The sequence below is a fragment of the Dermacentor albipictus genome, chromosome 2, assembly GCF_038994185.2.
Source record: "Dermacentor albipictus isolate Rhodes 1998 colony chromosome 2, USDA_Dalb.pri_finalv2, whole genome shotgun sequence".
NCBI classification, from domain to species: Eukaryota; Metazoa; Arthropoda; class Arachnida; order Ixodida; family Ixodidae; genus Dermacentor; species Dermacentor albipictus.
In genome coordinates, this window is record NC_091822.1 from 125,114,380 (window position 1) to 125,140,520 (window position 26,141).

General features: G+C 49.1%; 1 protein-coding gene across 1 annotated transcript in view; it reads left to right on the top strand.

Annotated features, from left to right (window-relative positions):
* Window positions 1–26,141, top strand: part of LOC135910709 (scoloptoxin SSD14-like) — a 168,887-nt gene that overhangs the window by 12,898 nt on the left and 129,848 nt on the right. Inside the window, exons 4-5 of the mRNA XM_070533943.1 lie at window positions 2,824–3,042; window positions 10,316–11,007. Coding sequence (XP_070390044.1) covers window positions 2,824–3,042; window positions 10,316–11,007 — 911 coding nt within the window. The remainder of the gene's footprint in view (window positions 1–2,823; window positions 3,043–10,315; window positions 11,008–26,141) is intronic.

A 26,141-nucleotide genomic window follows, 5' to 3' on the forward strand; every position in this document is an offset into this window, starting at 1 on the left:
GTGTCGGCGTGCCTCGTAACCGAGCGAACGAGCACAGCGAAATATGAAAGCGAACGCGGAGCGCAGTGGTAGATGAAAGAAGAGAGCGTGAGGTGGGAAGCGGAGGAGGAGGCTTCAGGGAAACGATGAGGTGGAAAGCGGAGGAGGAGCGGAGGGGAGATGGCTTGCGCATGCGCTGAGTTCTCGGCGGCCACGGCATTCGCAGCCGCGTGGGTGATCTCACCTACGCTTCCAAGGAGGAGGGGTCAGGGTGGCGTGAGGTGGGGAGCGCTACGTTCGTCCGCGTCGTCTGCTTGCTGAGGTCGGTCCGCGGTACCAGCGTGTGTAGCGGGGATCACTGTCCCTTAAAGGGGCTATGACGAGCGGCTGCGAGTAAAGCTCGATGTAACGCTCCCCTGGGTGTTGTCGCCGCTGACACTCGTGGTACGATTTACCCGCGTCGACGGGCCACTCTCGTCGTTGGTGGAACGAAAGCGTCAGAAGAAAAGTATAAGTTCGCGCAAGGCGGGCTGTGCGGAGACGACAGTTACGATATGGCGTCAGAGTAGCGTGCGTCTTCTGTATAGAAACAAGGCGCTGAATGAGCGGAGCTCTGTCTGCGGCGACCGCGATGAATGGCGCCCACGCGTTGCCCACGCACTGCCTCTCGCGATCTCCTGATTAGCGAGGCAGTGGCGCCAGACGTCGCACTGTCTGCAGCGTGCCGCACGAGAAGAGTCGTCCGCACCTACGCTACTCATAGCGTTCTCTTCCTAACAAAACCGTGTACCTATATAATCGTGATACAAAATATTGACACGCGAAATAAAAACGCGTATAGAGCTGCGCTAAAATTTTGCGTTAGGGAGTATCGTAATCACCGCAGAATTCTATATCTTACAAACCGCACATGCGCACAAACGTCGGACAAAGCTGGTGCAGCCCTCGCGTGTCTGTGTCCTTGAAAAAAAAAATGGAAATACGCGCCCCAATGCGCCACGGTGAGGTAACAGCGCGAAGGCCTTTCGCATTTGCTAACGGCCACTTGCTGGCCGCTATTGGCTCGACCCCTCGCTGCTCGCGCATGCGCGCGCTCTTCATTGCGCCCGCCTCCACGCCGGTACTCCCGCTGCTTTCTTGGCGCCTACTCTCCTCGCCCCACTCGCCGGTGCGGGTTCGCGCTCCGCAAAGAGAAGTGGCTCGGTTACGCTAGCTGCGCTGTGTTGGAAATAGGACTCTACCTTGAAATATAAGAATCGGAATTAGAAAGTATCAAGCGTAAGACGAGCGTAAGAATGCAAAGGCTCTACAGAGCCAACAAAGGTATGCGCGATGCGTACCGAAGCGACGGGTCGACGAGGTACGTGCGGTCGTGAAGCGCGAGCAGCAAGAAGTGCTACGTGCGGCCGAAGAACAGTGGCACACCAAGCGAAAGGCCTGTGAATTAACAGGCGGCCGAGACGAAGCGGCGCCGATTATAGACAGCGCGGAACGTAGATGCGTACTTTCAAGAGTACTTTGCTGAAGACGAATTTGGTCGGGAATTTGGTGTCTGCGACCCTCTGGTTCTTATCGTACGTCGCCAGGGTGTCACGGCCCGCGCATGGTTCTCGAACGAGTGCTTCCCCGGCAGAACGTAATTTCGTTCGGACTTTGCTCCACGTACAAACGGAGAACTGCTTTTGGGTAATCATCGGCGATGGTTTCTGCCGCACTTTTTTTTTACTTGAAATATTGCTGCATTATTAAAATTTAGCCTCCCTTCGCACCATTTAATCGAACACACCGTAATTACTTCTTCGAACGCCTTGGCGTCTCTTCGCACTACGCACAAGGTGCGCAACCGTCGGGCACAATGCGAGAAAGAAGCTCTTGTACTGCGACGTGCTGATAATCATCGTCCGCCAAGTTCCCGCTGAGGCGGTAGTCATGGAACTGATCTTCGGCAAAAGGCTGTCGAAATAGGGCGCGGGAAGACATCTCGACCCTAATTTTGACTTATTTTTTGTGCGAACATACTAGATGAATGTTATGGCACCGTGAGTGGAGTGGCTGTGCTGAATCTTTTTGCAGATTTTGTTGCTTCTCATTGGACAACAAAGTGTACAGGACAAATGCGCTTAGAAGAAAACAAGTGTACTAAACGGTCTTAGTAAAACGGTAAGGAGGACGATGGGAAGTTGTAGGAGAAAGTACGTATTTTATCAAGATGCTCTTGCGTAATTGTAGAGATCAGGTTATTGGATATCATATGTTACGTATGGTACGATGTAGACAAACCTCATCATTTACTTTAAATTTGGAAGAATTCCACAAAAATGTACGACCGGTGGTCATTCTTTAACAGCAGTGACACACTCTAGAGTTGGACTTTGGATTATGCGCTCATTCTACCGAGAGGTACCAGCAACAAGCTTTTCGAAAGCCGGTCGGTGTCTAGAAATATACAATGGCGGTGGATCATCTGTAAGTGATCCACTTTAAGAAAGGTGAACAAATAAATTGCACAACCGCACAATTATTCTTGGCCATGATATGAAACCAATCCAACCGCTTAACGGGGAGACTCGTTCTAACGCCTCAGCTGACCAGGACGCAAGCAGATGTCCGCGGTCTCTCTTTGCCAGTTTCTGAACTCCTGATTAGCTCAGGCGATCGAGAGACTACCTCACTCTAGTACTGGTCCCGGATGTAGATCCCGGACCAACTGAGGTGCTTACTTGCTGAGGGGATCTATTGACTTTCTTTTGAGCGTTATTCTGTGGTTGGATTGAGTTTGTGCTCCGTTGCATGAGAGCCATGTCCAGAATTCCGAGCATATTTCAGTCTGCATGCGGGACGCAGGTCAACGGGACGTCGGTGAACGGCAAGACGTACCAGGACGTACTCGGCCACATCAACGAGGACCCGACCAAAGTGCAGCTGCTGGTCATCGATCATGAGACGGACCAGGAGTTTGCGAGACGCCACGAGGTGCCGAGCAGAAAGTCTCCCGGTTTGGTGCACAAATCGGCGCCTGCCAAGATGCCACATCCGACCGTTTCCCGAGAGCGCAAGCCAGTGGTGAGCATCACACCGGGCCTTCTCTTAGCAATACACAAAAAGGCACAGTTTCGCCCGAAAGGCGAGGCATCGATTACGATAGCAAATTAGCACACAGCCATACGAAGTAAGGGTAGTACTTTCATCGGCCGTATTAACTTGTAAACATCCGCTTGCTAATTCAATTAATAAGCAGGATGTCAGCGTGCACTATGAACAAGAGCACATCACACTCGATGACTGCTGACATTCTCTGTGAAAACGATGGCGTGAGGAAACGTGGCAGCAGCAGCGAGCGAAGTGACGTGTTCGTGGTGTCTATCGCTTCAACGCAAAGCCAGCGCTGAGAAAACACAGAACGCACGAAGGTACGAGCCGCCGACGCACCTAGACTTTGCCCCTCAACGCAGATCGCTCTCAAGATACAGCCACGCGGCCGAGCGCACCCGCCGCATGCGCAGTTGCAGCCGTAGAGAACGCCGCGCCCCTCCCTCCCCTCCCCCCGGCGCCTCGCCATGTTGACTGCCTCGCGCGCAAGAGAGGACGGCGCACTCGCTCTTCGCATTCGTCCCTTTTCAGCGGGCGAGAGTGAGCCGCGGACGTCGGCTCCCCTCGCAGGCTTTCACTCGCACATACAGCGTAGGGCGCGCGGCGACGGTGTTATCGCCAGTGGACTTTATAGGGAACCTCACGGCGACGCCCACGCCGACGGTGACGCCAACGGCAGAAATAGGTCTGAAGTGTCCATCCCTATATTCCAAAAATCAGCGTCTTCCAGGGTGGAATAACGTAAAAGTATTTCACACTTTTCTATTCCAATTCTGCAATCAGCCCACCGCGATAGGTCAGAAACGTTTTTCGACCACCCCACTATTCCTGTCTGTCACGCGACGTCACGAAAACCGGGATAGCTCCCTATCTGATGTGACTTGTACACAGTTATTTCTGATTAGACACCTTTTTGTTATTAGCCCTCGGCTATTGGTCAAAATTTTCATGCTGCACCCGCTTCACCTACCTCTCGCGTGACGTCACAAAACCTCAAAAATTTACCGCGTCAAAGTGACGCGTACGCGTTAAAGATGCCTGAATATGCCGAACAAAACTGAATTTTCTTCAGAATAGCCGCAGGCTGCCCCGTTCCGAAAGAAATCAAAGATGGTTGCCGCCGATCACTCCGGCACTCGCTACTCGCCCCTGCCGGAGAGCAGAGCTTATTTGCGTGTAATAAAACTTTTTGCGTGGCCGTGTAACGTTTTCGAGAACTTTCGGTACGTTTACGACCTCGTTCTGCCAACTCTTCTTTGCCGAGGATCCGTTTTAGCGCCATTCTTTAGCTTCCATTGCATGCCGCCGCGATTGTCGACGAGCCAGCGCAAGCTAAGTAAGAGAAAGCGTACCAATCACAGATGCCGGCACCACCCTCTTCATCCGGTTATCGATATTCAGTGCAGTGGCTCGGCCCCATCGAATCCCTCTCCTCTTAAGCATGCTCCTCACCTCTTGTGAGCCAGTTACATAAGACAAGCCGCACAGTGCAGGCAATGTTATTCGTTTTTTCAAGGAAACAAAAGTGACCTCCTATGAACGAGGGGAGCATTTGATTGGTTTGTTCAGATAACGCTGCGCGGGACCGCCCGATGCTTGCGTCGGCGCTTACGAAAATTTGACGTCAGGAGATTGGAATAACAACATATTGGAAGAGTTTTATGTTATGCGGCCCCCGCTGCTTTCCAGTGTGAAACCAGCGCGCTTTATGACGCTGGATTGCACTGCGGGATGCTGGCGCTCGCTGGGACTCACCAGGACACCAGAGGGAACGCTGGATAAGAGCTGGGTCACACTGAACGAGACGCTGGTTCCACTGCCATGACGCTGGGGCGCACTGGTTTGTGCTGTATAGACGCTGGTTCTCGCTGCAGTTCGGTAGTTCGCACTGGAAACTGCGCTGGTTGTGTTTGTGCCGCGTTGGTTGCAGTACGCAAAGACGAGCGTTGCTAAATATTAAATGATTTATGAAATTTCATCGCTTGATACTAGTCTCTTGTCCTAAATAACGGTATATCTTGGCGTCATAAAACTCTATTTCATGTCGCAGCTTGAAATAAAGGTGCTTAAGCTGCCCTGTTTATGCATGCACATTTGACACCGAAGATTACTTTCGTTTTTTTTTGCAGTTTCCCTTTTGACAGGGCGGATAGCTAAATTCTTGAACTAAACCACGCAAATGGAAAGGGCGCCGTGTTTTTTAGTAGTATGCACGTAACACATGACTGGGAGTTGTCGCCGTTGTCGCAGTGTTGTGGAGTGGACATGAAATCCAGAAGTCTTTCAGATCAAACAGACCCCGAGTTCCAAACCTACCACTGGTTGATGATATCGCACCGATAACAGAGTTGAGGCAATTGGTGCGCTTTCACTTTCCCTATTGTACTAAAAAAAGTTCTGAGGCTCAAATACACACATTTTAGCTTTCGCCAGTTATCTGCGCCGAGATCGGTCCCCACTGAAGCTTAGGCTTAGCGTATCCGCCGAGTCCGTCTGCCCGCTATCGGTGCGTCTGGGCTCAGGAATCAACATGTCTAACAAGGATAAATCGCTCTTTATTTCAGGTTTCGCATCGGTGTTCTGAAATAAACCATATTTTTTTTGTGTGTCTACAGTGCCAGCACAAGAAGCGATGAGCGCCGATGTTACGCGTCATAAATACAGGTATATGTGTTGTCGCCGAAGGCTGCCAGCACTAGCCTGCGCTTCCCTGACGAAGATACGACTAGACAGACGTGTCGATCAAAACGCATCACTAAACTAAGAAAACGTTACATATCCCTTGCGTGAAGTTCAAGAAACGGCGATCGAAATCGGAATAACAGCCCATACAGCGTCCCGGGCCGGCGGTTCATTACGGACCTTTTTCGAAGTTAAGATACCAATCGCAAGTGAAAATCGATGTTGTGGCACTTCCAAGCATGCTACTGAAGACGGACAGCAACTTTTTCTTTCTGGTACAGGCGTGAGTTTTAGTTGCTGGGCGATAGCGCATCTACCATGTATGTGCCAGACATATCTCTGTGAAACTAAAACTGCTTCTCAATCTTGACATGGCAAATTATCCGTCCATTTCCATCTGCTGGCGTGGCTTAGTTGTAAGGTACCGGGCTTGGGACCTGTGGCGCCTACAATCGAATCCTGGTCGAAGCATTCTTTATATTGCACTAAGCGCTCTCGGTTGCTTCTTGTATTAAAGAAATATATGCAGTGGGCAAGCACCGTGTATTTAACGCGCTAGACCTGCCTTTCGCGCCAGTACGCCGTGCCTGCCCAACGCCCCCGTATCCAGCGCGCGACACTGGGCCCATAATCCGGCGTGGCACTGGACATTGGAAATGGGGTACTGGGTTTTGCAATAGGGGTATAATTGCTATCGCTATAATGACAATACACTATAACTACAAATCAACACTCTGTATTGTGTATACAACCTTGCCCTATATACTCGGGCTTTCTCATTATGGTGCAAAGAGCACAAGTGGGAAGCTGGTTAATGAGCATATTGTATTCATTAGCTGTAAAAAGGCAACGCATGCGCTTAACACATGCGCTCAGCAAGCGCATTACATATCAACGAAAACAAAAACAAAAGAACTAACGAACATCGCTCAACGCCACCTCAGCGATATATGATTGAAGCAGTGGGCTGTGACGCGTGTGCTCCACGTCACAATCTGGTTGCAGTACTGCGAAAGGTACGAGGCATACACAGGCAATAGCCTTGCGCAGCGGTATATAGTCCCAGGCGTAGCTAACTGATTATTGGGTATACTAGAGAGTTTTATTTTTGCTCGCTATAAGATACGGTAGAGCGATATGTGACATGTTAGCACCTTTGCGCATGTACATCGTATACCGAGAATTACTGTGGCAGTTACCGCCGGTAACCGTGATATAGCCACCCTAACGATGGCAACATACAGCACCGACCACCTGCCTCGATCCGAATTCGTGCTTGTTACTGGCTATCCGCCCTGTCAGCAAGAAACAAGCGGCAAAATCCGTCATTGCTATGTGTCATCTCAAGGGGAGGTCAAATCATTAGGTATGTTCGGCTGTTCGTTTTCACGCTGCTGGGAGTCGGTACCGAACCATAGAACTGGGTTAATTTTTAGTTCTGCACGCGGCGCCACAGTATCAGCATTGGGGAAGCGTTGACGATCCGGAATGCCATAGCAGCCTAATTGGTAACTGCGTAATTAATTTACTACCCCGTTCTACCATGGTACCTGACAATGGTAACGAGCAAACGTCAAACAGACGCCGAGCAGACGCTGTGGCGCAGGTGAACATTTGTAAGGGCATTCGCCCGCACTACTTGCTGAGGAGGCTACCAGGTAGCTGCAGCGAAAGTGTACAGGTAAAGTGAAGCCCTGCTGTCGCATGCGTGTAAACGCTGCTTATGGTTACGGCGTCAAAACAATTTTTGGGTCAATCCACCAACCATGGAGCATGTAACAGGATGGCAAGCAGATGCTAAGCAGACAACGTGGCGCAGATGAGCCCATCATGAAGGGCATTCGGTCTTCCTATTGGCTAAGAATTCGTGTAGCTTCTACAGTGCTGCAACTAGCTTGTGGGATGAAATATAGAGAGTGCTGTTATGCAGAGGCATGGTTGTTCAGGAAACATGGAAATGACGGACATTACGTAGATATCTTTAAAGGACCAACAACTGGCACGCGTTGGAGTGCGCCGACAAGACAACGCGTTGCGCCGGTTGGAGGAAAAGTGCACGCAGCTACAGTATAAAACGCGCGCTCCTCGGCTGCAGCGCACTGTTGCTTGACCATTTTACCGCGATAGCTTTAAAGGCCCCTAATGCTGACAAGGCCTCGTACGTCTTAAACAAAGCAGGTGGAATGTCATCAGGACCCCACGAAAAAGACGGCTTTAAGTTCCTCTGAGGCCGATAGACTTGAGTCCAGGGAAGGGTGATTGGAAAACTCACGAACTCCATCACTGCGCACGTCACCGTACACAGACCCGAAGTGGAGGGCGAAGTGTTGGGTGCGACATTTGCAGCAGGTTGGCTGCCGCCGCTAAGTTCGGTGATATCTTGTGCTATACAGATGTAATGATCACGCTTGCAAAGATGTTCAGGGAGTGCACTGTACATCTTAAAATATATATGCCAGTGTTCCTGTTTTGTACGCTGTGCCTTCCTGTGTGCGCGGTCTTTAAGCTTTAAAGCTGTTTTCAGTTAAACAGAAAACCAGTGGGGAAATTGAGAGTGTGTAGCGCATTTTAGCGGTATAAGGTCCTTCATTCCATGGTGAAGAACATTCGCGAATGCCGTGACTAGGTCATTAATTAACGTCTCTCAGTTTTACTACTGAAGACCAGTCCGCATTATTAAGATAGTGTTAAAGATCCACGTAATCTCCGCTTGAGAAATGAAACGGCCAGAGGATTGCTGTATCCTTTAATCTGCTGCTGCTAGGTATTGCTAATTGCAATGAAATATTAAGCAGGGGATGATATTTATCTGACTCGACAAGGGGAAAATCGCCGCAGGACACATGCATAGCTTCTGCGTTACTAAGGCATATGTCTAGTACATTGCCACAAGAGTTCACGACATTGTTAAATTAGCACAGAGTTGTAAACGACATAAAATCATGTAAGGAGTTGTAATTGGGAGATAAGTGATAAAAATGGGCTGAAATTCCACCCGTTGGCCAGGAAATGCCAGGTGAATTAAAATAACCAATTATGAGTATCTTATGCTTAGCATGGGCCAATATAACATTTTCATAGTGGCTAGAATAGTCATGCACGTCTCAATATTCATATCAAGCCCAACATGAAATTCCCTACTAATAAATAGCCTGTTACTACCAGCAGCGAAAATCTGTGCCCAGACATATCCCGTTGCACATTCTAAATCAGGGCGCCGAACGGATCTGAATGATTGATTGATCAGAGTCAGCACCGCACCGCCCTTCGATTTCGGTGAAGAAATATTGCGGTCTCGTCGGAAAACTTGATAAGTGGGCGGCAAGTATGAACTAGAAGGTATTCCAGGGCACAATCGGGTCTCTGGTAAGGCAATGATGGGGAAACAGGATGAAATGACGTTCGAGAAAGATTAGTTCACCTTCGTGCGCAATTAACGAGCATTCTGATAGAAAACTCTCACATCACTGATTTTTCTTTTCATCTCGCTGAACATTTTTCAGTATCATTGTATCGTAACGTTCTCCTCTGAAGGGCTTGCAGAAGCAAGAGCGTGGCTGCAGTGAAGGATACCTTTGACGCTAGTAGCAGTGCTCATTAACGGAAACATGAAATGACGTGTAGGAATCGTGCTCGGTCTTTAGTCGAGTGCAGGACAGGGGCTTTGCACCAGCTGCTGATAGATGGGCGGCAAGCTGTAAGGGATGGGTGTCAGGCGCAAGCTTTGTCACAAGGATAGCCCGAGGGCGCACAGAATGAGAAACAGCAGCAATCCCAGCCGTCAGAGCAGCCGGCACTCAGTGTTGACTTTCGCTCCAACGTTGGCTGACTGGCAGGTGAGAGGTGCACTGAAGCAGGTAGGCACAGCAACTAGACATCAGCGCGAGCCTTCGACGAAGCAGGCCGATCCAGTGCAGGAGGTCAGCGGTCTCCGGCGAAGCCGTCCGCACAGCATTGGCGAAACCAAGAGGGGGAGGGTTTGGGGGGCGAACCCCTCCTACCCCCCTGATATTTTCTGGCGAACCTCCCCCCTCCTCCTTTCCACGCAACAAAGTTTCAGGAGGTAGGCTCCGAAAAAGCGACATGGATGAAAGTGAAAGTGCGAAGAGCGACGAGGGGTTCTCATGTCACGGTACCTAGAACTAGTTTATCCAGTTTACTAAGAGACACAACAGCTGTCGTGTCTCTAGTAATAGCATTTCCTTGAATTCTCACGTCACCTTTTCCCTATTCCGCCTCCCCCCCCCTTTGTATGGAAACTGCGAACCAAGACTGGCAAGGCTGTTAATCACCCGTTCTGCGACTTCCTTGGTTCTACACACACTCTGCCTCCGAGGCAAGTCGCCTAGCTGAGGCTCACCTACCATGTGATAACACGTGCTGCTTCTTGCGATCCTAACTAAACGTTTCGGCAATTTTCAGAATAGAAGGGTGCCAGGAGAAACGACGCTTCCAAATCTGTCGGAGCTACTGGCCCTTATTGTATACGGACGGAACTTATGCAGGTGCTAAGAAGACCTGCTCTCATCGCTGCATGTTCAAAGCAACGCGTCTGTTTTCACAGGGCATCCACAAGGCGCCATCCATGCTCAGCGACAAAGTCATCGCCATTGAGGAGCTGTCTAGCGGCTCCACAACACCCGTCGAGGTCGGCAAACCAGGGAGGAAAGCGAAGCCCGTCAAACCGAAGGCGTCGGGCAAGCGCGGCGGCAAAGCCAAAGCAGCCGAGGTGTCGAAGGCGGAGGCCGAGCTGCGGCAGAAGTTCGTGCGCGCCCGAGTGGCGGAGGGCGCCGAGGCCGACTTGGGCAAGGCCGAGGACGACACCGAACCGGCCGACCGATCCGAGCCCCCCGAGCGCCGCGGCATCAACGCGTTCTCGGCGAATGCGACGTCCGCATTCCCGTCTACGCCACCGTACTCCTCGCCCGAACTCGGTTACTACGGTGGATTCGCGGACGACGCACCGCCAGACTCGGCCGGCTATTACTGGACCGACGACCAGTACCCCTCGGCTCCTCCCTCGTCGCCCATGTACGCGCCGCAGTTCAGCGGGCCACCGTCGCCGCCGTACGCGCAGTCGCCCGCCTACCCGATGTCGCCGTACGACGCGCCGTCTCCCATGTCCGGCGCGGGCGGCTACGCGCAGTACGCGGTTCCGGGATCGCCGTACTGGTCTCCGCCTATGATGACGCCGATGGTGTCGTACCAGGCACCTTACGGGCCGCTAATGCCGATGCCGAGTGCCTACGGCTACCCGTACGTGCTGTCGAGCTCTCCCGACTTCTCGTTCTATTCGGCCCCTTACCCGAGCTACCCACCGTTCCCGTATGCTGGCGGACCCACTCCGAGCGCCGTACAGGCTGAAGAGGGCGGCGCCGCTCATGCTGCGCCGCATCAGGCAGGCTCTGCTCATCCCGGCCCACGGAGAGAGGCGAAGCCGCGTAAAGGGAAAGCGAAGGGAAAGGCAAACGCTAAAGGCACGACCTCGCCTGCGCCAAAGGGTCACAAGCCGGACCAAGGGCCGTGACGTGGGGAGCTCTTAGTGCAGTTTTTTCCCCCGTTTTTTCAAAGTCGTCGTATATGTTGTTTTCGCGACTTTCGCGCAAGTCGTCTTATAGGAGGTGCTATTGAGAACGGCGAGAAAATGAGGACATAGAGCTGCTTGCTTGCGTAGAGGTACATGGCTGCGGATTGTGTCAACCGCGTATACGTTGTATTTTTGCGACGTACTCGGTTCAGATGTTCGGCGTTTCGTGGTTGACTCTCGTCTTCTGAACTCTCTCGCAAGCGCTGTTCACTGTACTGTCTCGAACGAAGACATAAGGACGAGCGTAGGCGTTCGGATGACCGGTAAAACGCGTCTGCGGTCTTGCTGGGTCTGAAGAACTGCGACGGTAACCGAATCAGTAGTAGCCTCAAAATACATGAATGTGCTCCGAATTACATGTTAGCTATCCACGGCAATCTCCACCGGAAAGATAACGAATATTACGTACAAACCGGAATTTTAATACTAGATAGAAAATGCTAGCTCAAGATGATGGCGCTCGTACGTGCCTTGCGAGAGCCAAAGTTCATGCCTAAATGACGTTGGACTCATATGTCGATGACGGTAGGGCATATTGCATTAGCCCGTGGCTATAACCATTGTACGATGCAAGCCTACAGCGAGTCAGTATAGATTACCAGCGCGTACAAGCCGTCATCTTCTTTGTCTTAAAAAAAGGTCGCGTTTAGTATAGGACAACCGATAATAGTACTCTATGTGTCCGCAACGCAATGGTCTGTGCTTCTGCGCTCTTGAACCTTAACAGCTAAAGATATTAGAACTGCATGCCCTGTGTGCTCAACTATATGTTTGATGTGACGCGTAAATGTTCTCATCCAGAAATATTCGCAAATACATGTCTTTCCTCTTACGCAGTCACGGCGTTCGCGCAGCCTGCCACAGCAGTATTTTTTTAGAGCGCAGCTCTTTGGCGTCCGTTCCTGGGTTTCGCGTCGGCGTTGTCGTCGGCCTCGTAACCAGCTCCGCCCCCCTTTCATCCCCCCAGCGCTAGCAGCGACCGACTGATACCGCTGGATGCCGCTGACGCCGCTAGAGAGTCAAGATAACGTGACTGCATAGAACACCGTCGCCGCCATGCAGAAAGAGGAGGAAAGGGTCCCCCCCCCCCCCCCTGGTTCTTAGCGCTGCGGAAGCGAGGGTATCATATTGTTTGTGTCGGCATCGGCGGCGTTGTCCCTGAAGCCAACTCCGCAGCTGGGGTTGACTCACTATCGGCGTCAGCGGCATCAGTCAGTCGCTGCTATCTCTTCCCTCCTCCCTTTATCGTGTTGTCCGCTTGCTGCACGCGGTTCTGCCCCCATCGTTTGCCGCTGGGTGTACACGCCGCCCCCCTCCCACCCCTTCCTGCGAGTCTCCGGTTGTCAAAGCGCCGGCTCGAACTTTGAAGTTGGCGAACTGTGCGCCGCAAAGTTGCCCAACGGCTTGCTGGTAGTAGCTGCCTACTTCGCCCCTACCGCACTCACGAAAGACGTCGTGCACTTCCTGCAACTCGCATTAACCGTCCATCGATCCACACCGATGTTAGTAGTGGGGGACTTTAATGTTGACATAAAGACAAACAGCAATTTCCTAACACTTATGCGGGAGAACATCCCGTTCATCTCGCTCGTAACGCGTCCCACGGCTGTGACAACCTCGCGAGGCACTTGTATAGATCTCGTCTTTGAGAATCAAGCATTGGTGTACCAAGTCGAACATATATCAGTCTATTTCTCCGACCACAAAGCTTCCTTCATGCCTGTCAAGAACTGTTAGTGGAGTCTTTGTTAAAGGAATACGTGTGAAAAAATAATTCTGTGATAGCGCATACATGTGTTGCTCGATTTCTTTGCCTCAATCTATCGAAAAGGTGAAACAGCTTATTTGCTGCGCTCAAATTTCGCATTAGGAAGTAACGTAATCGTCGGTAATTTTTTATTGCGATAAATACTTGCCCTTAAGGCATAATTCTTGGTGTGTATATGTGTACTATACGTGTGCTGTGAGGACTGCGTTGTGTATTGAAGCAGTGTTTTGTGGAATCTGTTGTCATGTATCCAGTGGTCATAGCTGGTTATCACATTGTAGCGGAGGCCGGCTTGCAGTAGGAGACGCGAACGTTCAGTTATGCGAGGGATTATGATTCTTCGTCCCTGATAACGCACCACGCAGGCAAGGTCAGAGACATGAGCGAGCTTGCAAGGCTGGCATTTACTGTTTGTATGAAAAAAATAAATAAATAGAGGAGCTACAAGAGGTGTCTGCAGTAGTAAGATTCAGTGGCTACTTTTTAAGATTAAAAACGAAAACACATATTGTAGAGATCAACAACCCGGCGCCACTGAAAATGTCTCTAATATGCTTCTTTTATTTTAAATAATACGCTATGATTTCTTGTGCTCCGTTTAGCCAACGGGAAGTGACGGGTCAGGAGAGGACACCGGAAGTGGACCGGCGAGCGGTGACGCGTGGCTAAGGCGGTCCTACCAACGTTACTAGACTAGTCTAGTAACGTTGGGTCTTACTGCATATTTATGGTCGACGAAGCCACAGAAGCGAATGCATTTGGGCTGGTTCATAGCTTGAGCACAAATGGCGCATAAGAGCAAGACGTAAGAAAGATCAAGACACTGGGCTTTTTTTTAGTCCCTGTCTTACGTCTGCTTCCTTTGCGCTGTTTCAGCTTAAGTGAGGGAAGAGACCAAGTCAACATAAAAACCCAGAGGAAAGGCCTGCAGGATCCCAGACCTTGGAGTAAATCCAGGACGGGCAACTATGTTGCCACAAATTTTGAGCACCGTTTGACTAAGTCCTGCAATATCTAAAGGGGATTTATCATTACCGGTAATGCTCAAATAAGAATCCGCTACTGTCATTCGATAATTTTTCACGTTAACAGGAAATGACGGGCTGCTGCCGTGTTCTGCATTGTTTCTATATACAGAAAATACCTACACACACACACAAAAAGAAAGAAAACCAGTTAAAGTTTACGTAGGACCCGCGCGACTTTTGAAGCGCCAAGTGTTGGCCTAATATATGTCATTTACATTTATTATAGGATAGGATAGGAATAAACTTTATTTGTCCAGCAGTTGTTGATCTTAGTGCCCGGGGCTAGGCTGCCAGTGGCCCATCGCCCGAGGAAGATCTTTCGAGATCCTCGGCAACGGCCCTGGCCCGCTGGACGGCCCACTCCTGGTCTTCGGGTGCCTCGCTGAGGAGGGCGGCTTGCCATCTCTTAGCGAGGCGCCCCGCTTCAGAGGGTTCCGCTGTTGTATTCCCTCTGCCTCTTTGTCCTTGTTCCACGCGGCGTTGGCATTCCCAAAGCACATGGGCCATATCAGTCCGTTCGTGCTCGCACCACGGGCAGCCGGGTGACGGGTGCAGCGCGGGCCACAGGCGGTGCAGGTGGTAGGGGTTGGTGAAAGTGCCCGTCTGCAACCGTCTCAGGTCGACCGCCTGGGACCTGTCTAGACGCCCGTGGGGTTGTGGATACTTTCTTCTTTCTTTCCGATAGTGACCAATCACCTCTCTGTACGTTGCCGGAAACTCCCTGACATCGCAGTCGGCGTCCGCGTGATCCCCAGCTCCGTCCGCCGCGATTTGTGTTGTATTGGTAACGACAGCGGCCGCGCCAGACGGGGTGGCAGCCGCTGTCGCCGTCACTCCTCCGCTGGGGTCCCGCACAACAACGGCAGCGGCTGCCCTCTGGGTGACCACGTCGCGGCGGGTAAGCTGCCTCGCGACGAGGTGGGCGCGCTCGTTGTGGTTGGGTGGAGTGTCGTTGCCTCTTCGGCCGTTAGCAATGTTGGTGTCATTGTTGCTGTTACTGCCAAGCTCCCCGACGTGCGCGGGGAACCACTTGAGGGACTTGTTTGTAATGGTGCCGGATCCGAAGTCCCCGGCCCTGGCGTTGAGCATGCGCGCCACATCCGCGGACACCCAACCTTTGATGTAATTCCGAATCGCTGATTTGGAGTCGCTGATGATCAGGTTATCCTCCGCACCTCCGTGGAGTACCGCGAGGGCTATGGCCATCTCTTCCGCTGCTTCGGCCGATGGCAGCCTCGCTGGTGCCGTGACTCGGATCGTTCCCTTTGTATCTATGCCTTCCTCCTAGTTGGATTTGCTTGGCATTCGATGCAGTGTAGTGCCTGTGATTGGCTGTTAGGCTTCACATTGGCTTCATGTGACATATTCTTGGTTTGTAGCTAGAAGTGACACAGATGAAGACTAGAAGACAGGCCGTATTCGTCCTAGTCCTCATCTGTGTCACTTCACGCTACAAACCAAGGATATGTTACCGTATCAACTCGCCCAACTGTCCATCCTCTTGCATTATACTTCACATGGCCCGGGATGCCAGTATTTCAAAGAACATATTTCACCAGAAAGGTTTTCATATGCGTCTTTACCTTTTTCACAACGGCTCAATGCTGGAACTGCCAATTTTTATTCAGTCGATTGACATATATGTACGATGTCTACATCTTACGAATCATTTCGATATCTGGATGGGCTGGATATCCAGCCCATCGAGATATATTTCGATATCTGGATGGGAAAGGGGAGTTTTTAGAAAGATGTCAGTAAGGCTTGCAGGAAGCCCTCTACACCAGTATTTCTTTTATTTTTTACTGCAGTGCCATGCTTGTCTACAGGCTCGAGGTAATTAGGTAATCTTGTATCCCAGACAGACAAATTCTCGCCAAGGCACAGCACGACCAACGCTGCCTGGTGGACTACTTCCAGAAGCGCCTGGAAATGTTTGATAGCAGAGCTTCGGACAGAGGGCTCCTTAACCTAGTGGTGCCTCCTAATATCAATGCCGTATTCTTTCTTTCAGAGACAACACTGCTTCTGTCCTCCAAAGCAGCGACGTTAGCGACACCGGTAAAAGTTGCAGTTTCAATCGTAATGAGAAGCAGTGACACGGTAGCCCTTCATGCCATATCGATGGGAGTAGCTATTCGTAGCTGTTCGTGAGCAGTCTCCTTTCACGAAAAAGACCTTATTAAGTGACGACTCTAGCTAACGACTGGAGCTGTCATATTTGTCGTGGTGCGACTATATTGGGTGTGATCATATCGTAGATTTAAGAATGTAACCAGTGAAGCGCTACATGATTCATCTTTACAAGATTTGCGAAAATTTATTTTTTCATATTTGGTAATTTATTCATCTTTACTGCTAGCCTCGGTACCAGGTCTTACGCAGGAGTGGGTACTCACAATGAACATTCTTAAAAGGAAAATGCAGCATACAGCATTGCAATCGCATGCGTGGTGCACATTGAAGGCACACACCTACCCGCGTGCGCGCGTGCGTGCGCACGCACGCACGCACGCACGCACACAGACACACACACACACACAAACACACACGCACGCACGCGCACACACACACAAACAAACACAAACACACACACACAAACACACACACGCACACACACACACACAAACACACACACACACACACACACACACACGCACACACACACACACACACACACACACACACACACACACACACACACACACACACACACACACACACACACACACACACACACACACACACACACACACACACACACACTACAGACTCCGCAATGCATTTAGAAATGGTCAGACTGTTGTGACTTCTTCAATATCGGCTATTGTGTGATTCCTGTCACAAATTGCTGTGGGGGAAAATGGAGTTTTTGAATTGATCAGGGCAGTTTGGCAGTAAAAAAAAATTTAAACCATGGGGTTAACGTGCCAAAAGCAACGATCTGACTACGAGGCATGGTGTAGTAGAGACTTTGGATCAATTTCGACCTCCTGGGGTTAACTGACATGCACTATATGCAGGGTACCCGTGCGTTTTTGCATTTCACCCTCATCAAAATGCGGCGCCCGCGGCCGCAATTCGATCCTGCGACCTCGTCCGTATGTCGTCCACAGTGTTCTTTAAATAATGTGAGCGGAGAACAGGCTCAGGTGCTTGTTCAACGTGCAGCGCGTACCATCTTTATCATGGTAAGATAAGTAACAAAGAAAATATTAAGTATTTCGCTATTTCTTTATAAATCTTCAAGTTCCGCTCTTTCCGAAAGAAGTGAAGGTGACATCTGGTGGCTGTTGCAATTGTGGACAAATCCTGCAGATGTTGTGTGACAAATGGTTCTCCTAAATGACGCTAACAATTTTCTCGCGTGATTTAAGAATTCTAGAGATTAACATTCAAGCTGCATCATCATTGTCAGAAATAGTTGTTTGCATAAGAGAAAGGAATCAGCCCAGAGTTCAGGTACTTCGTTTTACGTCGTGATGTTGTTTGGCTATGTTGTGCGGAACATGCAGCCTCTCATGAACTTGCTACCCTCTCAAGAGGGTAGCGTACGTATTCGGCTTTTTTTTTCAGGGCGAAGTGGTCGTGCCTCTCCATTAAGATTGGCATCTCGTTCTGCCTTCTCAGCGATTGTCGCCTACCAGGTGATCCCGTGGTCGAACTGACGACGATGCCAGCAGCCCATATATGCTGCAAACCGTACTTGCGAGTTGTGCTAGCTGCTGTTCAAATTTTGTCCTCAGTATTTCAGATGATAGTTTATGGAGAAATTAGGCCAGAAAGTTAGCCAACTGGGAAAAAAAGAAGGCTCTACCTTCCCGTGGGTCCACTGAAAGAGCCCCCATACCACCTGTGCCGGGTGCAACGTCGCCTCTTTCGATTTCATTCGGGCTAGTCTACAGCGGGCCGCTAAAGAAAGAAACAAAGAAAGAAATGAAAAGAAAGAACACGTTTGGCTTCTAAGTATCCCAAGTGCCAAGTGTCGGTGCTCTTAAAAAGTACCAACATCAGTTCGATGTTATGTACGAATAACTGATGACCATTATAGTGTGACCATCCCAGGTGTGCAATCTACTCATGTATTCTCGATTTTGTAATCAAGTGTAGCTACTCTATATTTGATAAATTCACGAAGTTCCTCTAAGGACTTAAAGGGCCCCTCGCCAGGTCCCATAGCAAATTTTGGTTTACGCTGGAAGTTGTTACGCGTCTTCAAGGCAGAGTTCTGCCACAATAATATTTGAAATCAGCTCATTAATAGCCGAGATAGAAATATTTCAATGCCGCGAACCCATGATTTCAGCAGGCGGGCTCCACTGCCAAGCAAGACGCTCTCTCCACTCGCCCCGTCTAGCCTACGCAAGCGAAATTCCTTCCCTGCGTTCTCCCATATCGGAGCTCGAGGATCGCGTGACGCATACGTCTTCATTTTTTTTTTGCACCTCGCAATTTTTTGTTTTTCGGCGCTACGCACTTCTGTCGATGACGTCGCGCGCGAGCTGTTGTCTCGTTCGCACAGCGCAACATTTTGCGCGCTGTGCACAAGGAAACATGACTAGCAGTATAATTCAGTGCTACATGAATACTGAGGCCGAACAAGCGGATCGCAGAGCATGATTACGTGCTGGAATACGGTAAAAAATTCCATAGTTTCGGTACCTGCACGTGTGACCGCACGATCATGGGAACAAGCAGACGAAGCGGAAGTACATCTCTCTTGCTTCGGTGCGAAGTAGAACAACAACAACAACAACGACAAAAAAAACACGCAGACATTCCGTTTGTGTGTTTTATTATTTTTCTAAACTTGAATTCGTCAACTCAAGCAACAGATCGCACAGATAACAAATACTGTATTGAATAATTCTCGAAGTCACGTGTCACCACGAGCGACGTCACACTGCGGACACGATTACGTAGGCGCAGGGGCACTATTACGTCACCGTCCGGCTTTGAGTATGGCGGCCGGTGGTGAAGAGGGAAACCGCGTTCGGATTGAAATTTCAGATCTTTTTGCGGCGCGTAGCGATTGCTATCGCGCAATGTATGCTCTGCGCTTGTCAGCTCAAGATGGCCATACTTGGTGATGGCCCTTTAAGGAAAGTTCGCTAAAGATGCAAAAGTAGATCGGCTTCTCGAGATGGGCTTAATGCAGAAACTTGCTTTAATCAACAGATTGTCCCTTACATTTCTGATAATTTAGGTTGTTGTTTACGGCCCTGTTCTCTGCAGCGGCAAAAAAGCCTATAAAACGAGTCGCATTAACAGCGGCGTCGTGTCTCTCTCCTTGTGAGATGGTGTGCGGCGATGCTAGAAAAAAGAAATAGTCCGATCAGAGGCTGCCGCAGGCTCAAATAACTCCTAAATAGCGAACTTTGTGGTGAGGCCGGCTATGCCACAAGTGCATGTACAGCAGGAGCAGCATGACGGCGAAAGTGAGCAGCGTGAGGAGCAGGAACGTCGGCGACAGGCTGTCGATGCAGCGGAAGTACAGGTTTGACAGAAAGTGGAGAGAGGAGTACAGGAAAGAGGGGAGGCTCACGTGTTAGAACATACTTATTTTTTTGCAGTTGTCCAAGGAGTATTGGCATGGCAATGTGTATTTGGGATCATTTTTTTAGGGTTACAGAAGGGTCTGCACCCTCAAACCTGAAAACAAATACTGGCAAACGCCAGAACTTCCTAAATAATTTTCTGTAATACTCGTTTCTTTGTGAAGCAAGGGCCAGAACGACAAAGCCTTTTGTTCGTAAGTGGTATTTGACATCGACCGAGCTTCCTTGCCAATGAAATTTTTCAGGTGTCCTTAGTTATCGCATTAGAGAGGCGAAGGCGAAAGCCTTGTAAAGCCTACTGTAATTCACCTTAATCCTCCTTAATCCAACTTAATCAACTTTAATAAAGCCTAATCCACCTTAATCATCTTTAACCCACCTTAATTTACCTTGATCCACCCTAATCAATCTAATCCTTTTTAATCCACCTTATTCAACATTAATCCACCTTAAAGCTCCATAATCGATATTGTTCCACTTGATTTCACTTTTCCAATCACTAATCAATCATTAATTACCTTTGCGAATCACTAATCATTTATACGCGGCTGGAAATGATTTATTCACTTCTGCCCTTCCTTGAGTCCGGTGATATTTTCTGTACCTCACAACGACACCTTGAAACAAAGATCTAAGGCTTTCCCTTAAAATAATTATGTTCCGCATGAGCATTGGCTGGAATATGCTCTTACGAACAAATTTTCCGTAAGAGCATTTTTTTGTGCATGCGGGCCTGCGCCAGTATTCCCAAAAAGTTATTACGCTGCTACAGCTTCGTAACGACTACGCCTCCTTATATCACACCACATGGGCATGACCCACCGTAAAGGCAGCCCCGCGAATACCCATCCCCCCACCCGAGCAGCGGGAGGCCGTGCTGACTAGCTCACACCTTCGTGACCAGCAGCAACTGGTGCGACGGGCCCGGGACACAGCGAGAGCCGTAGGAGCGGTGGACTGAGGTTGCCTCCCTGAACAAGCAGAAAGAGTCCTGCTCGTCGTTCTTTTAAAGCGAAGATTTCTTTGCCTCTTTCTTCGACTGTCTCGCCGGTGCTGCTGCTGCTGCTGCTACTGTTGTCCTGCACGCCGCTAACGCCGGACGCATGGGGATGTGGTTGAGACTTGGGCATGTCAGAAAAACATAAAAGGCACGCTCTATCGGTGTTTTGTTTCATGTGATTTGTTTATGAGCTCTGATTCTCAAAATTACGAGGAATGCCTTTGTAAAGAATGTAAGACAAGGTATGAGCCACGTGGAGGGCCTGCGAGCTTGCGGTTCAGAATGATCATTCGCCAAGCGACACCCGCATGACAGGAGTGAGGACTCAGGAGTGACATGAAAGGAGTGTCGCACAAAGGAAAGACGACCCGAGAAGTCATGTCAATATTTACGCCGCATCGCATGTGCACAATGCTCTCTGGACGCCGTGATTAGGCGTGACCCCCGCAAATGCAGTGCAGCAGCTGCCGCGCTTGTCTCCGTGCTCACCGGCAACAGCAACGACAGCAACGACAGCAGAGGGAGGAGGTGAGGAGAAGGTCAGAGAGTGGATAGAGAGAGAGAGAGAGGGCAGTTCTGTGGGTTACAGCGCTACAACGCAGAATGGCACCGAAGCGCGCAGTTTGTGCCGAGGAGACGGAGGCTCGCAAAAGCGTCGAGCGGAACAAGAACAACAAACACAAGTGGTGCGGGCAAGGTAACCTTTCACAGCTCTTAACGACTGTCGTATGCCCTCAACATCACCGACAAATAACATTTATGAACGCAAACAGCAGACAAAGCTACGCTTACATCAATTCCCACGGTGCGTGGGATCTGCATATTTTTTTTCAATAAATGTTTTTCCTGCTCCTCCTCCTCCTTCTACGCTGCCTTTCGTAAGAGCGATGTCCAGCAAATGGTACGCTGGAAATATTAGCAAAGACGATTGGCCAATGGCAAAGAGCGTTTGCAAACGGAAAGGTTTGAGAATTCAGCCCCGTGACCTTAAATATCAGAGACTCGCATTTGCTGATTCATAATGCTGCATTTATATCTAACCTCGCAGCTATACATCGTCGACTATGCTAGGAGCACTCTGCATAAGAACGCAACACACTGAAGTCAGATAAAGGTCATCGTGTTATCTTGCCTTGTCTACCGGCAAGAGCAGGCCCATGTGGTGACGCACTCACCGCTTGCAGCGCACTGCGATCTATACTATCACGCGGGTGACCAGTACGAGTGCCCTTGTCACCGAGGTAGATTGAAACGCTTATCCTGACGATCGCCGTCAACAAAGAAGCACAGGACGACTTCGTGGCGGCGCTCTCAACGACGGGAGGCCTTCTTTCTTCCTTACGCACAGAGCAATCTGCGTCCATACTGTGTTCCGGAGTCCTTCGTGGAACGTTAATTGCCGGCTGCCTTGCACTGCCACGTCCTGACAATAAAAAACTGGAACGAAGAAAGTGTCGAGAGTCGATCGAATCGCCCAAGAAGTGATTGTGAAATGAATTTCGTCGGTGAAGCAGCGATTCTAAAAAAAAACGCAAGTTGCGAATGAGCTGCTGTTCTTCTGCTTGCGTTCTGCATTTCATACGCATAAAGAAGACCGACCGCGAGTGTGAAAGGATCGTGAAGGTGCAACCACAGCGAAAGTGGCAAATTGGCACCGAATGCGGCTCGGCTGCGATCGTCTTCGTGGTCGGATCGCTCCCATTTCTCGCCAACCTACACAGTTTGACTTGAGCGGCCCCTTACTGGTTTCTAGGTGAGCCCTCTCAGGAGTACGGCTAAATATCGGGTGGTGGTTAGCCTATAGCCACACCAGACTGGTGTCTGCTTACTCTCGCGGCCGTCTTCTCTTGCACCTAATGGTCTTCCAATTGAAATTTTCTTGCGCAACACAGTGATCAACGTTCCTGTGACCCTTGTACCGATCAGTGGAGTGCCAATTCATACGTAAAATCCCATATTCATCCAGGAAGAGCTTCAGAAGGTGACACCTTACTACCAGTTGATCGCTGAAGTACACCAGTTTGGTCGCGGGGGCATTCCCTGCTGTTAGCCAGATCAGACCTGTATTACTGACCTCAAGTGTACAGCGTTTGCCTTACATCCGGTGAATTACTTCAATCCTTCCCACTTAGGTTGTGTTGGTCGAGTCGAGCCCTTCAGAAATTTTAGCAATGATTTCTCTGGGCGGAGCCGTATCCACATTTCGTTGCTCTTGGTTATCAGGAAACAAGAAGATCCCCACAGTCAATTCATCGTTTCTTTCACTGGAACAACTCGTCCGACAGAGATCTAAGCGTGGCCACTCATTTGCTGGGTCGAATCCCAATGTCCTCGCCCCGTCCAGTGTATTAAGTGTTCGCGCTGTAAGCATAGCTTAAGGGATGTCGATCGGTTCCTCGATGTCGAAAATGTGGAGAAGACCAGGAATAAGAACAAATTTCATCACAGGAAAACTAGCGTTGTCTATGCAGGGGCTCTCACTCAGCTGACCATGCTAACTGCTCTGCAAGAGCGCAGGAATTACAAGTTTTAAAGATAATTGACCAAAATAGATACTCAAAACGTGAAGCCCATGCTATTATTGCAGAGTAAACTCACGGATATGCCGGTACAGCAAATCGTATATCTCAAGTAGTTGACTCATCGCTTTCGAATGTAAATGATTCGGCAGTATAGAGGACAATAAAGAAGGCAATGCAAAATGTATTTGTGAGCCTATCGGAGTCACTGGCAGAAATGGTTACCACACAAATGACGCAGCTCCTTCAGGTGGTTGGTCGCCCAACCATGACAAAATTTCCGGTGCCTTCAGACGCGAATGGTCCTGAAACATCTAATCTAGGCCCTTGTAAAATTCGGCCTAACGAGACCTCTCCCGTGTATCATGCAGAACAGGAATCAGATCGGAGCTCAGATTGTGACTCGCAAGAAGCACACGTGGAGTTTCACTCCCGTGCTTTTAAACACCATGCGTCTCCTGTAGCGCAGGCATCTACAATGGTGCATAAGGTGACGGCAAAAAAAGTGCATGAAAGAGAATATTTAAAAAAAAATATTTCTTGAAGGATAGCATCCTAGACAACGCAGTTACTGCTGCTGGTCTTATCTCAACATAGGTGCTCTAAAAATTTTACAGTGCAATTGCCATTCCATTTATTCCGCTGCTACTGACTTATCTTACCTTTGTACTCAACATCCTCCTGATATACTTGTATTTCAAGAAACTTCGTTAACAGTAGAAAAGACATTTCATCGGAAAAATTATCGTAGATTTCGCTGACGCCATCCCTCTCGTGGGGATGACTTAACTATATTTATTGCTTCAAAAATTGTGCTCCAGGCTAGTATGGCATACGTACTTATGACTTCAGAAAGTGAAATTCCAGCTATATACGTTTCTATTCCAGGCCACATCCCACTGGCATTACCTAATGTTTATTATCCCACAGGCGTTCTGAGTTCTAGTGTTCTAGATTCAGTAATTACGTCCTATGTAAAAGAAAACATTTTTGCAGGGGACATTACCTCCCGTCACACTTCGTGGGCTTTTAAGACCGATTCAAGTGGTAAACGTTTGTAGGATAGGGATGCCAACAATAATTTATACAGTAGCGCGAGGACACCAACATTTCTTTGTAGTCAGTCACTTTCCGCGATAGATTTTACTTTCGTTAGCTCTAATTTCCCTACCTCGACATGGTCTGTTATAAACTCCGGCACACACAGTGATCATCTTCCTATATCATTTGGAGCTTGTATGCGCGTTGACTCAAATTGCTATGCATTCAAATACATTTCTTAATTTCAGCTTATTCAAAATGATCTTATACACAGATTTCTCTAATCAACTATGGAATAATGAGAAAGGAAAGGCCATAAATTTATTTTCTGTATTGAAAAATCCTGTAAGGGCTTCTCATTTAACTGCACACCACTGAAAGTGAGTTTTTCAACCCTTGGTGGAACACACAGTGTTGACGTTATTACAGGATAAAAAAAAAAGCAGCGTTACACAAACTACTTCATAACTAGTCTCCTAGAAATCGGAAAGTCTGTAAGCACGCGGCAGCAACATTTACACGAATAACTGCAAATGCGAAAGGCAGCTTTGATTGCAAACACATCAACTTTCTTTCAAAGGGCACCAAAAGAAAAGCCCTCTTCCGATTTCCGAGAAATAAGAAGGTCCTTCCGGCACAAACAAACGTTGACTCTGTAGTTCCAACACTCTGCGAATCAGCTAAATTACTGGAAGATATTACTAAAGCTGTCAGGGCCGAATATGAAGTGAAGAGCAGAATAACAGCGTGTTCCTCATGCTTATACAAGCCACAGAGATTTAGAATGCGCACGCGATGTACCACACGGCCACAGCTTGAAGTTTATGCATGTTAACATTAAATTCCTCCCAGGACACACTTGCTTCAAATGGTCCCCCAGCAGCTAGAAAAGATTGCTCGATTTTAACTTGGGCCATTCGAAACTAATCAAATGGGCACAGGAACCGTTTATATCGAACAGGCCATCAAGAAATCTTGTCCACACAAAATGTGTGAAAGTTTGCGTATGCAGATAAGGTTCTCCGTGGACAGCGGGTGTCCCAACAAGATGCTGACAACAGTTGCAGAAAATTGCTTCATACTCGCGGAGAAAACAAAGCAAATCCGTGAAGTGGGCGAAGAACGTGCGCTTATTGGGATGCCGTACATACATGGCATATCGCACACCATGATGAAGATTGCCAACAAAAACTAAGTTGGTGCTGTCGGCACATCAAGCTCAAGTGAATTTGCGCCAAAATAAACAAAAGAACCAAAGAAGGCCTAGGAAGGTCTACGTATGGTAATAAACACAGGTGCACGCATGTAGACTGCGTTGAAATTCGATCTACAACATCTGTTTGTCTAGTGGGCATGCGGACGTCAGAGAGACTGGTCGATGTAAAAACGAAAGGTCACGAAAACACAACCACGCCTGTGAAATGTCGCCGGTACACGGAATTTCGCGGCGCTTGTCTCGAGGTGCGCTTGCCAGCCAGAGCTTTAAAGGACATCGGTCATTACCGAGCACAACAAACAAATGCACCGAGAGGCCATCGACGCATCCCATATTTCATCGTGAAGATACGGCCCTAGTGCTAGCGCACCGTCTGTAGCACTAATAAACAAAGAAATCGAACTGCTGAAAAAAAGAGATTAACGCACATGTGAATTGATGTCCTGATAGAGAAAAGCTAATACGACCACGCATCTTGCTTACTTTCGCCTCGCATGCCCTTTTTTCCGTAGCCGCCATTCAACGGTTGTTAGGCTGGGGTTCTTGTGTTTCTAATGTCCTAGTCTTTTACGTCCGCGCCGAAAGTAATGCTTCGTTGGGCAGTGTTCCATCATATCAGAGAACGAAATGGCACACCGCACATAATTATACAAATGTTGGTTTTCTTTTGTTC